The following is a 14,171-nucleotide window of genomic DNA, read 5'->3' on the forward strand; positions in this document are numbered from 1 at the left end:
TTTATTAAAACTTAAACTTCAACTCTAATTCGGTTAATCCCTACAGATAAACGATGCACCCACGGCACCATGTATATAATGTACACACATGCAGATCGGGACAGAAAAGAGCAGAAGAAATAATAGAGTGGAAAAGTTTGAGGCAATCTCTGAGGAGGGTTTTTTGTTACTGTTCTTCGAGCTCGCTGATTGAAGATATGGTCTTGCTTTGCATTAGGGCCCAGTATTCTTCTTAAATCTTGTTCATTGTAGGAGACCTTTCTCTCTCTTGGGGTTCACATGTCTTCAGGGGTTTTGGAGTTCCTGAGAAAGAGATGGGAGCAGACAGGAGGAGGAGAGTCCAGGATCAAAGAGCTTTCCCAGTTCAAACACTGTCTCTGCAATTTAAAACTCACCAAGTTGGCCAGCAGAGTGGTCACATGACCAAAATTGTTTGACCAGGTCTTTTCTGTGTGTTGTGTGGGAGCAGGGGATAGCTCCTTTGTTCCAATACTGTCTGCTAATATGCAAAAATATCTTTCTGGCCAGGGACCTAACAATTCCTTGTAACAGGCCTTCTCTTCTTCCCAGTAACAATTTGAAATTTAATGTCAATGTGGCGAAATTATGTGCCTCATTCTTTGCAAGTGGGGGCCTGCACGACACCTGCCATAATAGGAGCCCAGAATCTAATTTATTTCTGTGTATTTCATAGAACTAGGGTTTGTCGGTGGAAGACATTAACTTTATCCTCATCGCCTATTTTATTTGTTTCCATCCAAATGTTAAGCCTGCCTTCATAATTACTCTCGTCCTCTTTGTCAGGATTGAATTCCCCCATTCAGCACAAATAAGCTTTTTGTGCCTTTTTTCATGCAATTACATACATCACTCAGTCTAAGTTTGCATCTTCTCACAATTCCTATCTGACTCACTGAGCTGTGCAGGAACACAAGATGTGCACACAGAGAAATCTTTCTAAACTGCTCAAACATCCTCAAATTTAACTGGAGAGAATCCAAAAGTGTTTCAGTGTTCTCTGGTCCTTGATTATGCCAATGAAGTGTAAAAAAAATCCATCCCTTCTTTGTCACCATCTTTTTATGGTATTTGAAGTGGAAATGACTCACATAGAGACTACTTAATCAACCATGTTGTCTCATTTATTTATTCAATATAAGCTCCTGTCTGTCACTCTAGAATTGGGCTTTATAGCCACTCCAGGCACTGCTCCACAAACCACTGACCAGCTCTAGGCGCTATCCATTGTCTCTTGAGATAAGGAGGCCAAAGAAGAAGGAGATAACCTCCCAACAGAGAGGGCAGTATTATTAAATTATCAACTCTTACCATACCCTGGGACCCACAACACTCCATCCCAATCCAAGACACCTCCCAGGCCATTATTTTGCTCAGTTAATTTCTTGGACTCCTCCTGCAGCATTGTTCCCATATGACAGAGGTCAGAGGCCCAATATATGGGACTTCTCAAACCTCATCATTCCTGCGCAGAGGAAATTTGTACTTAACTTCTAAGGCTTTGCTTCTTGAACTCTGGCGTTTTGCGTGCCCCTCCCTACCTTCATCCCACCATTTGTGGCTGTGCTTTCCAGCCATCTAGGCCCCATGACCTGGAATTCCCTCCCTAAAACTCTCTGCCATTCTACCTTCCTCTCCACCTTTAAGATCCTCCTTAAACCTACCTTTTTGACCAAGTAACTTTACTCTTTTTTGTTTGGGCGGTGGGGGTTGGATAGAGATTGGTATAGAAAACGGGGAAGTTGGTTTATCTCTTCCTTTTCTATGAGTTTGTAACCCCAACTTTATCATTAAGAGACTGAATTCCTCATGTAATATTTTTTAATAATATGAAAATATTCACACATACGTTTTCATAGACTCTTACCTTGCTGGAGTTCCAGATGGTGAGTTTTTCATCTTTGTATTATTTGAATGCATTGGGGGAGGAGCAGCTGTTATACCCAATGGAGAGGTTAAGTGCTTATCCGGGCTCAGAGCCTTCGGTGTTTTTAGGTTTTTCTGGGAATTTGTAAACATTTGATCACTGTCTTTTAGTTCGTCCTTCTTTTTTGCTCGTTCTTTCTTGTTGAAGTGGGCTCGCTCTTCTTGCACTTCCAACATTCTCTCTACGTGTGCCTGCTCCTGCTGAAGGAACTCGCGCATCTCCAAGGCACACTGTAAAAGTTGAGAGCAGAGAGTGGTTCACTTTAAGAGAGAATTCTAGGATAGATTTTTATGAATTATTGGACGTTTGTACAGCATGTGCACGGATTGGGAATCCAAGTGTAGATCTACAAATATCCAGAATACTCCAAGTACAATAACTCATCTTCAAAAACTCCCATAAACAAGTAATTTTGGGGTCTATGAATGGCTGTTTCCTGAAAAATTTGGCTTAACAACTTCTCAAAACATTCCATACATTATATAATTGCTACATTCAAAAGGTTAATTCCTCATAAGCATTTAATGATGTGTTTTATATTTGTGTAATTACAATCGATGAGTTCTTTGGCTCATTCTGTAGATTCCAAAAGCTAAACGTGCATTTATCTCTATAAAAATGTTAAGATATTTTTTGAAGTTTTGCTTTGCTTTGCACAGCGAAAATATGTGCTTTATGGTGATAATACCCCTTTTTCCAAGTGCTATACAGATTAAAATTTAAATGCATCTGTTTAACATTTCCCCTACAATGTAGCACGTCCTCAGTACTGCATTGCTTTTAAAGAGGAGACAGCTCAGGTACAGTCAAGATAGATTCCCACAAGGGGGAACGTTGGGGAAAACAGATCCAGAGTTCCTTGCATGACTGAAGAAATAGAGAGTAAGGTGAAGCAAAAAATGGTGCATATGACAGATATCAGGTGGATAGTACAATTGAGAACCAGGCTGAATATAGAAGGTTCAGAGGGGAAGTGAAAAAACAAGAGAAACAAAGAGAGAGTATAAAATGGACGTGCGATTAACAGCAAAGGGAATCTAAAAGACTTCGAAAGGCAGATTAATAATAAAAGGGTAATTAAAAAGAGGAGTGAGATCAATTAGGGACCTAAACGGGCATTTACACACGGAGGCAGAGGGCAAGGCTTAGGTACTATATGAGTACATTGCATGTATCTTTACCAAGGAAGAAGATGCTGCCCAAGTCATGGTGAAAGAGGAGGTAGTTGAGACTCTGGAAGGACTAAAAAGTGATAAAAAGTAAGATAGGCTGGCTGTGCTTAAAGTTTAAAAATTACCAGGACTGGATGAGATGCATTCAAGGATACTGAGGGAAGTAAGCATAGGCACTGACCATAATCTTCCAATCCTCCTTAGATACAAGTGTGGTGCCAGCGGACTGCAGAATTGCAAATGTTACACTCTTGTCCAAAAAAGGGTGTAAGGACAAGCCCAGCAACTACAGGCCAGTCAGTTTAATCTCAGTGCTCGGAAAGCTTTTCGAAATGATAATTCGGGGCAAAATTAATAGTCACTTAGACAAATGTGGATGAACAAAAAACACAAGCAAGTTCGTTACACAAATATTAGAAAAGTCACAGATTATAAGCAAGTGAGGTGGGGGTGGGGCAAGTGATAACAAAGGAGAAGGTGTAGATTGGACCAGGCCACATAGCTGACCAAAAGGTCACGGAGCAAAGGCAAACAATATGCTTATAATCTGTGACTTTTCTAATATTTGTCAGTTCCGAAGAAGGGTCACTGACCCGAAATGTTAACTCTGCTTCTCTTTCCACAGATGCTGCCAGACCTGCTGAGTGATTCCAGCATTTCTTGTTTTTATTTCAGATTTCCAGCATCCGCAGTATTTTGCTTTTATTTTAGTGTTCATAACTACTCTCAGTTTCCTGTCACTCAGCCAATTTCGTATCCGTGCTGCTATTGTCCCGTTTATTCCATGGGCTCTAACTTTGCTTACAAGCCTGCTATGTGGCAATTTATCGAATGCCTTTTGGAAGTTCATGTACACCACATCAACCATATTACCTTCATCAACCCTTTCTGTTACCTCATCAAAAAACACAAGCGAGTTCGTTACACAAATATTAGAAAAGTCACAGATTATAAGCAAGTGAGGTGGGGGTGGGGCAAGTGATAACAAAGGAGAAGGTGCAGATTGGACCAGGCCACATAGCTGACCAAAAGGTCACGGAGCAAAGGCAAACAATATGCTTATAATCTGTGACTTTTCTAATATTTGTCAGTTCCGAAGAAGGGTCACTGACCCGAAACGTTAACTCTGCTTCTCTTTCCACAGATGCTGCCAGACCTGCTGAGTGATTCCAGCATTTCTTGTAGTTATGAACAGTTGTTTTTCAGACTGGAGGATGGTATATAGTGGGGCTCCCCAGGGGTTGGTGTTGGGACCCCTGCTTTACTTGATATATATTAATGACTTAGACTTGGGCATACAGGGCACAATTTCAAAATTTGCAGAAAAACTGTCAGGAGAATAGTGATAAATTTCAAGAAGCCATAGACAGGCTGGTGGAATGGGCAGACAAGTTGCACATGAAATTTAATTCAGAAAAGTATGAACTGAATCATTTTGGTAGGAAGAATGAGGAGAGCCAATATAAATAAAAGGGTACAATTCTAAAGGGGATGAAGGACCTGGGAGTTTTTTTAGTTTAGTTTAGTTTAGAGATACAGCACTGAAACAGGCCCATCGGCCCACCGAGTCTGTGCCGACCATCAACCACCCATTTATACTAATCCTACACTAATCCCATATTCCTATCACATCCCCACCTGTCCCTATATATTTCCCTACCACCTACCTATACTAGGGGCAATTTATAATGGCCAATTAACCTATCAACCTGCAAGTCTTTGGCATGTGGGAGGAAACTGGAGCACCCGGAGGAAACCCACGCAGACACAGGGAGAACTTGCAAACTCCGCACAGGCAGTACCCAGAATCGAACCCGGGTCCCTGGAGCTGTGAGGCTGCGGTGCTAACCACTGCGCCACTGTGCCGCCCCATGATTTGTGCACAAATCATTGAAGGCTGCAAGGCAAGTTAAGAAAGTGGTTAATCAAGCGTATGGATTCCTGGGCTTTATAAATACGAGCATAGAATACAAAAACAAGGAAGTTATGAAAAAACTGTATAAAACACTGGTTTGGCTTCAACTGGAGTATTGTATCCAGTTCTGAGCACCACACGTACGGAAGGATGTGAAGGCATTACAGAGGATGTAGAAAAGATTCACGAGGATGGTTCCAAGGATGAGGAACTGCGGTTATGTGGATAAATTGGAAAAGCTGAGTCTGTTCTCCTTGGAGAAGAGAAGATTAAGAGGAGATTTGATAGACGTGTTCAAAACAATGAGGAGGTCTGCACAGCGTAGATAGGGGGAAACTGTTCCCACTGGCGGAAGGATCCAGAACCACAGGACACGGACTTAAGGTGATTAGAAAAAGAACCAACAGCAACATGAGGGAAAGCTTTTTAAGCAGTGAGTAATTAAGATCCAGAATGCACTGCCTGAGAGTGTGGTGGCGGCAGCTTCAGTCAAGGCCTTGGAAAAGAACTGGATAATTACCTGAAGAGAAAAAATTTGCAGGGCTACGGGGAAAAGGCGGAGTGGGAAGTGGGACTAGGTGAATTGCTCTTGCAGAGAGTCAGCACAGACACAATAGGCTGAATGGCCTCCTTTTGTGCTGTAGCCATTCTATGATTCTATCCTACTCGTTGTCTTAGTTTATATGCTCAGATCCTGGAGTGGGGCTCAAACCCACAACCTCTGATGCATATGTTAGAGTTCACTGAATATTAGCTTATATATTACATTGAATATTATCATAGAAAAATTAATGTCTTTACTCAGAGAGTGGTGATAATGTGGAACTTTCTGCCACATGGAGTGGTTAAGGAGACTCACATGGATGCATTGAAGTGAAAGCTATAAGTACCTGAAGCAGGAAGGAAAAGAAGGATATGTCATTAGAGTGAGATGAAGCAAATAGAGTGTGCGAATGCACGTGGAGCACAAACATTGACACAAACTCTGCTTCTGTTAAAATGGCCTGTTTCTGTGTTGTTCATTTTATGTAAGATTACAACTTGCAGTTCTTAATTTGTTATTATTAAGAAACCTTGTTGAAGGATCAATATCCAAAATCAAGGACCAATATCCAACATGTTCTGTGACTCCCCAGATTTCTGTCTTTTGGAACCTCCACCACTCCCCTACACCACCATCCCTCTGCCCCCACCTCTCATTTTTTCCACAATTCTATTGTAGTTGTGCCTCACCTTATACTGAGTTTCTGCTCACTACACTCAGAGGCTGTACTTGCACTTACTAGCTCTACCGGCATTGCTGCAGCTTGGCAAAAGCTAGAATTCAGAGCAAATTGGCAGTACATGAAGTAGCAAAATCACTTAGACCAGATGGGCTACATCCTAGGTTGCTGAGGCAAATAAACATGGAAATTGCAGCGGTACTGGCCACGGTTTTCTGATCATTACTAGATATGGTAGTGGTGCCAGAGGAGTGGGGCATTGCAAAAGTTTCACCCTGCTCAGAAAAAGGGGAAAGGGGTAAAACCCAACAACTACAGTCCAGTCAGTGTAACCCCAGGGGTAAGAAAACGTTTAGAGACTATAATCTGGGATAAACATAATTAGCACTTGGAAAATTATGGGTAAATAGATGTTGGTATAGATCTTGTTAAAGGCAAATTGTGTTGGACAGTGGTAGCATGGATAAGAAACTGGCTAAAGGGCAGAAAACAGAGTAGTGGTAAAAGGCTGCATTTTAGACTGGACAGAGGTGGCAGTAGTGCTCTCCAGAAGTTGGAATTATGATCATTCCTCTTTTTGATCTACAGTAATGACCCGAACTTGGGTATGCAGAGTTAAATGGCAAATTTTGCAGATGACATGAAACTTGGAAATATAGTAAACAATGAGAAGGATTGTAGATTTCAAGAGGACATAGACAGATAGATGAAATGGGAACACATGTCAGATGAAATTTAATGCAGAGAAGCATGAAGTAATACATTTTGGTAGGAAGGATGAGCAGAGGCAATACAAGTGATATGGTACAATTTTAAAGAGGGTGCAGGAACAGGAAGATCAGGGGGTTTATGTATGCAAACCTTTGATTGTGGTAGAACAAGTTGAGAAGGTTGTTTAAAAAAAGAGCATATGGGATCCTTGGCTTTATAAACAGAAGACACAAGGAAGTTATATTAAAACTTTTATAAAACATTGGTTAGTTTGAGTAGTGTGGCCAATTCTTGGCACCAAGCTGTAGGCAGGATGCCAAGGCCTTAGAAATGATGCACAAAAGATTTACTAGAATGGTGCCTGGGATGAGGGGCTTCAGTTATGTGCAGAGACTGAAAACACTGGGGTTGTTTTAATTAGAGCAGAGACGGTTAACGGGAGATTTGATAAAGGTTTGAAAATCATGGAATGTTTTGATAGAGTAAATAAGGACAAATTGCTTCCAGTTGCAGAAGGGTTTGGAATCAGAGGACACAGATCTAAGGGAACTGATAATAGAACCGGAGGTGACATGAGGAAATATATTTTTATGCAGCGAGTTATGATGATCTGGAATACACTGCCTAAAAGGATGGAGGAAGCAGATTAATAGCAACCTTCAAAAGGGAATTAGATAAATACTTGAAGGGGGAAAATTGCAGGACTATGGGGATAGATAAGGCATGTGGGAGCAAATAGATAGCTCTTCCAAAGATCTGGCACGATTCATTTTCCTGAGGTTCCATCTACTGGGGATGCCTGAAGGTTTCTGATGCAAAGGCCTAGACCTAGATGATTTGTGGGGATCCTGAGATAGCAGCCAGGACACTCCAACTATGACAGCCTTAAACAGCACTTTGATTTCTACTCCAATATTTAGGAAAGCTTCAATATCGGACACTTGTAGAAGAAAATCTATCCAAATACATCAACAAGACCCAACAGAAGAATAAGAAGCTGACCTGGAACCAAGGACCTCAGTTTAAATACACTTTGCATTCATAAACTTAGCTTTAATTCAGATCAAGCAACAGAATAAGGAAATTTTCCACTCCTGGGTTCTGATTCTCCTCGGCAGCTTCCAGCAAGTGTCTGTCCATAACAAACCTGTCCAGATGACCTACAGATTCAGTAGAAATAAAACTATCATTCAGAAATCCCAAATCTGGACTTCCAAACGCTTAATGATGAGGGATAATGCTGAAGATTACAACCGCACTCTTACCTTCTCCTTGTATGTCACGATACATCCATCATCCTTACAGCAGCCTGTGGTCTCTGTAGAAGAGGAGCTAGATTCCTAAAATAAACAAATAAAAAGTTGCTCAGTCGAGTTAAAAGGCTCTTTTTGAATCTTTTTATTGGGCCTGTTTTATAAATTATCAAATACTATCAAACCTAAGTGCTCAAAGGATGGATCTAAATCACTATACAATCCACACCAATCGACGAAAGCAGGGGTTCCTCTGATGGTTCATTTTGAACTTGCCACCTGGGCATAACACCGGCATTTGGGGATCAGTTTCTCTTTGTAAAAATCAATGGAATTGAAAACCAGGGTTGCCGATCCACAATGCCAGTTTTACGCCTGGGCAGTAAGTTGAAAATGTATCTCAATGTCTCTCATTCCTGCTGCTGTTCGCTACCTTTGTGTGAGAAAATGGTCTATATGCAACAGGAGCGCTTAAACAGCTGGATACAGGCAATTAAACAACACGATAGCCAAAATCTCTACACTATATTAGATTTTTGATAGGCTAATTTTAGCCTGCAGGTTGGTTGCATATTACACGAACTTGTAAAATGGCCTCAACTTTATAGAATCAAGGAGATTTCAATTATATTTTGTGCTACTGTAGTACTGCAATCATGCACAACTTGAATAATTATAATTAATTCTAGGTATAGCAATGGGTCTGAGTTTTTTGGAATGGGTTTTTCATGGATCAGCACTTGTATAATAACTTGCGTTTACCCAAAAGGTTGACCATCTATAGTCTTCAGAAGTTCCCTGATCTACAGAAGATTTCCAGCATCCTATTTTTGTTTCCGATTTCATGTATCAGCAGTATTTTGATTGTTGTTACATTCTAACCACTAAATAGCAAATGTCCTGATGTGCTTTACAAAGCAGAGAGATAAAAGGAATAATTATTGAGACACTGAGCCATGGTGTGAAAATTAGGAGGGATGACTGAAAGATAGGTTTCCAAAATTTCCTAAGGTGAATAAAGAGGAGAAGTGGAATGGTAAAGAGGCATAAGGAAGGAATTCCAGAGATCGGATCAAATAGGTTGACCCATCAAATAGGCTCTACCAATAACTTTGGGATTACGTGAAGGAGAAATGTACAAATATCAGTAAGTATGGATGTCAGGGGAGTAGGGAGGGGACCAGGGGAGCAAGGATGGGAGAGATAATACAGAGTGACAGGAATTGGGGGTAGGGTAGATAGGAGACTCAGGAAGGTCAGGATCAGGAGGAGCAAAGGAGTGAGAGGTATGCCATACATATGCAAAGAGGAACTATGAACAAAATAATGAACTTATGAAACAAACTCAAAAACAGGACTCTTTTCCGGAAAACAAGAAGAAGTCGTGAAGTCAGTTGACCTTATCTTGTGTCCGCCAATATATATGGAAACTACAATAACGCTGAGTCAATCTCCATGTCTGGACCAGCCTCGGAGAATGCATTAAAATGTAAATGATCCATTCTGTGTTAATGGCTACCTCTCCTCAATCAATTGGCATGGCAGATATGTGAGGCAAATTTAACAGCCCCCACGATGTCAGGGGTCATGGCGGGAGGGGCCGGAAAATGCCTCCGGCAGAGGACCACCACGGGCCACGTTGCCAGGAAGGCCCAGCCGATTTGCTGGCAGCGGTCAGGCCTCGTGGCAGCCCCCCTGCTGCTCGGCAATTGGAGCAGAATTTAAATATTTGCAAAAGGGGAGGCGGTGGTGTAGTGGTATTGTCACTGGACTAGTAACCCAGAAACCCGGGGTATTGCTCTGCGGACCTATGTTCAAATCCCACCACAGCAGAAGGTGGAATTTGAATTTAATTAATAAATCTGGAATTAAAAAGCTAGTCTAATGATAGTCATGGAAACCATTGTCGATTGTTGTAAAAACCCATCTGGTTCACGAATGTCCTTTAGGGAAGGAAATCTGTTGTCCTTACCTGGTCTGGCCTACATGTGACTCCAGGCCCACAGCAATGTGGTTAACTCTTACATGCCCTCTGAAATGGCCTAGCACGCCACTCAGTTGTACCTAACTGCTACGAAGTCAATAAAAAGGAATGAAACCGGACGTACCACCCGGCATCGACCTAGGCACCGGAAACGACAACGGCAAACCCAGCCCTGTCGACCCTGCAAAGTCCTCCTGACTAACATCTGGGGGCTTGTGCCAAAGTTGGGAGAGCTGTCCCACAGACTAGTCAAGCAACAGCCTGACATAGTCATACTCTCGGAATCATACCTAACAGACAATGTCCCAGGAACTGCAATCACTATTCCTGGGTATGTCCTGTCTCACCGGCAGGACAGACCCACCAGAGGTGGCAGGACAGTGCTCTACAGTAGGGAGGGAGTGGCCCTGGGAGTCCTCAACATTGACTCCGGACCCCATGAAGTCTCATGGCATCATGTCAAACATGGGCAAGGTAACCTCCTACTGATTACCACCTACCGCCCTCCCTCAGCTGATGAATCAGTACTCCTCCATGTTGAACACCACTTGGAGGAAGCACTGAGGGTGGCAAGGGCACAAAATGTACTCTGGGTGGGAGACTTCAATGTCCCTCACCAAGAGTGGCTCGGTAGCACCACTACTGACCGAGCTGGCCGAGTCCTAAAGGACATATCTGCAAGACTGGGTATGCGGCAGGTGGTGAGGGAACCAACAAAAGGGGAAAACATACTTGACCGTGTCCTCACCAATCTGCCTGCCACAGATGCTTCTGTCCATGACAGTATTGGTAGGAGTGACCAGCGCACAGTCCTTGTGGAGACGAAGTCCCGACTTCACATTGAGGATACCGTCCATCGTGTTGTGTGGCACTATCACCATGCTAAATGGGATAGATTTCGAACAGAACTAGCAATGCAAAACTGGGCATCCATGAGGCGCTGTGGGCCATCAGCAGCAGCAGAATTGTACTCAACCACAATCTGTAACATCATGGTCCGGCATATCCCCCACTCTACCATTACCATCAAGCCAGGAGACCAACCCTGGTTCAATGAAGAGTGCAGGAGGGCATGCCAGGAGCAGCACCAGGCACACCTCAAAATGAGGTGTCAACCTGGTGAAGCTACAACACAGGACTACTTGCATGCCAAACTGCATAAGCAGCATGCGATAGACAGAGCTAAGTGATCTCATAACAAACGGAATAGATCTAAGCTCTGCAGTCCTGCCACGTCCAGTCGAGAATGGTGGTGGACAACTAAACAACTAACTGGAGGAGGTGGCTCCACAAATATCCCCATCCTCAATGATGGGGGAGCCCATCTTCAGCCAGAAGTGCCGAGTTGATGATCCATCTCGGGCCCTCCTGAAGTCCCCAGCATTACAGATGCCAGATTCAGCCAATTCGATTCACTCCGCGTGATATCAAGACACAACTGAAGGCACTACATACTGCAAAGGCTATGGGTCCTGACAATATTCCGGCAATAGTACTGAAGACCTGTGCTCCAGAACTTGCCGCACCCCTAGCCAAGCTGTTCCAGTATAGCTACAGCACTGGCATCTACCCGGCAATGTGGAAAATTGCCCAGGTATGTCCTATACGCAAAAAGCAGGACAAGTCCAACCTGGCCAATTACCGCCCCAACAGCCTACTCTCAATCATCAGTAAAGTGATGGAACGTGTCATCAACAGTGCCATCAAGCGGCACTTGCTTAGCAATAACCTGCTCAGTGACGCTCAGTTTGGGTTCCGCCAGGGCCACTCAGCTCCTGACCTCACTACAGCCTTGGTTCAAACATGGACAAAAGAGCTGAACTCAAACATTCACTCCCTCCACCACTGACGCACAGTGGCAGCAGTGTGTACCATCTACAAGATGCACTGCAGCAATGCACCAAGGCTCCTCAGACAGCACCTTCCAAACCCGCGACCTCTACCACCTCGAAGGACAAGAGCAGCAGATTCATGGGAACATCACCACCTGCAAGTTCCCATCCAAGTCACACACCATCCTGACTTGGAACTATATCGCTGTTCCTTCACTGTCGCTGGGTCAAAATCCTGGAACTCCCTTCCAAACAGCACTGTGGGTGTACCTACCTCACATGGACTGCAGCGGTTCAAGAAGGCAGCTCATCACCACCTTCTCAAGGGCAATTAGAGATGGGCAATAAATGCTGGCAAAGCCAGTGACGCCCACATCCCATGAATGAATTTTTAAAAATACAAATTAACAAATTAATTACTTACCTGCTCCCGCCATCTGTCCCGCTCCAATATTGGTGCCGATGGCCGATGTGGGACACTGGTGGGGAGGGGGGAGCAGGTAAGTATTTCAGTGCGGGAGGAGGGGGGAGTGGGGTCAAACTAATCTGATTGGTTTAGGGGATGGTGGGAAGGGGTTGAAGTTAAAAGTTTATGAACTTTGTGGGGGGCAGGTCAGATACACAAGGGAAGTATTTTGGGGGAAACGGCAAGGAATGAACTGTATGGTTATTGGGGTGGTGGGAGAGAGGATAGAAATATTTATTTAATTGTTTAAAATAAATTTACAATGTTATAGCTTTAAATATTTAAACTAAAGTGAAGGGCACGAAGCCCTTTAAAAATGGCGTAGGTGCCTGCACAGTGGTGCCTGACGCCATTGCCAGAGATGGATCGCCCGCCCCCTCTACATCATCGTTGGGGGGGTGCGGGGGAGGCAGTTGGCCCCGGCCATTCAAATGAGTCTCTGTGTTTAATATCGCGGCGGCTCTGCGAAGCTTGACCCACTGGCCCGTGCGTTCTGGTTGCCATTGTTTATGGCCGCTGCTGATCACGGCAGCGGCAACTTAAATTTCAGCTGGGTGTCTCCAAATTCAAACTCAAATGGATGAGTGTGAGAAAACTACACTTTATCAAAAAGAGCTCGCACCCGTGATATGCTCCTCCTGCACTATGTGGAAAATCAGGGATGCTTCCAGTGTCCCTGACGACCATGTGTGCAGGAAGTGTTTCCATCTGCAGCTACTGGCTACCTGCATTATGGAGCTGGAGCTGGAGCTGCGGCTGGATTCACTGTAGAGCATCCATGATGCTGAGGACGTGGTGGATAGCATGTTTAGCGAGGTGGTCACACCGCAGGTAATGGCTGCACAGGCAGAAAAGGGATGGGTGACCACCAGGCGGAGTAGTAGGCACAGGCAGGTAGTGCAGGAGTCCCCTGTGGCCATCCCCCTCTCAAACAGATATATCCCTTTGGATACTGTTGCGGGGGGATGGCCTCCCAGGGGAAAACAGCAACAGCCAAGTTTGTGGCACCATGGATGGCTCTGCTACACAGCAGGGGGAAAAAGACTGGGAAAGCCATACTGACAGGAGATTCAATTGTAAGGAGAATAGACAGGCTTTTCTGTGGCCACAAACGAGACTCCAGGATGGTATGTTGCCTCCCTGGTGCTAGGGTCAAGGATGTCTCGGAGTGGCTGCAGGACATCTTGAAGGGGGAGGGTGAACAGCCAGTGGTCGTGGTACATGTCGGTATCAAAGACATAGGTAGAAAAAGGGATGAGGTCCTTCAAGATGAATTTAACGAGTTAGGAGCTAAATTAAAAAGCAGGACCGCAAAGACAGTAATCTCAGGATTACTTCCTGTGCCATGTGTGAGTGAGTATAGGAACAGGAGAACAGACTAGATGAATGCGTGGCTGGAGAAATGGTGCAAGAGGGAGGGATTTAGATTCCTGGGACATCAGGACCGGTTCTGGGGAAGGTGGGACCAGTACAAGCGGGACAGGTTACACCAAGGCAGGACTGGAACCGATGTCCTCGCAGGGGCGTTTGCTAGTGCTGTTGGGGAGGATTTAAACTAGAATGGCAGGGGGATGGGAACCTGAATGGGGAGACTAAGGAGGAGGAAACAAGGATAGAAACAAAAGACAGGAAACAAAAGGACAAAAGTGGGAGGCATAGAAATCAAGGGC

At 44.1% G+C, this 14,171-nt stretch overlaps 1 protein-coding gene across 1 annotated transcript in view; it reads right to left on the reverse strand.

Moving 5' to 3' along the window:
- bcl9 (BCL9 transcription coactivator) overlaps nt 1-8,273 on the reverse strand; it is a 310,905-nt gene extending 302,632 nt beyond the window's left edge. The window contains exons 1-2 of the mRNA XM_068032915.1: nt 8,232-8,273; nt 1,886-2,175 (exon numbers count right to left, since the gene is read on the reverse strand). Of these exons, the coding sequence (XP_067889016.1) occupies nt 1,886-2,163 (278 nt within the window). The 5' untranslated portion in view covers nt 2,164-2,175; nt 8,232-8,273. The remainder of the gene's footprint in view (nt 1-1,885; nt 2,176-8,231) is intronic.
- Between the last annotated feature and the right edge of the window lie 5,898 nt (nt 8,274-14,171).

This window comes from Heterodontus francisci, chromosome 6 (genome assembly GCF_036365525.1).
Source record: "Heterodontus francisci isolate sHetFra1 chromosome 6, sHetFra1.hap1, whole genome shotgun sequence".
Taxonomy (NCBI): Eukaryota; Metazoa; Chordata; class Chondrichthyes; order Heterodontiformes; family Heterodontidae; genus Heterodontus; species Heterodontus francisci.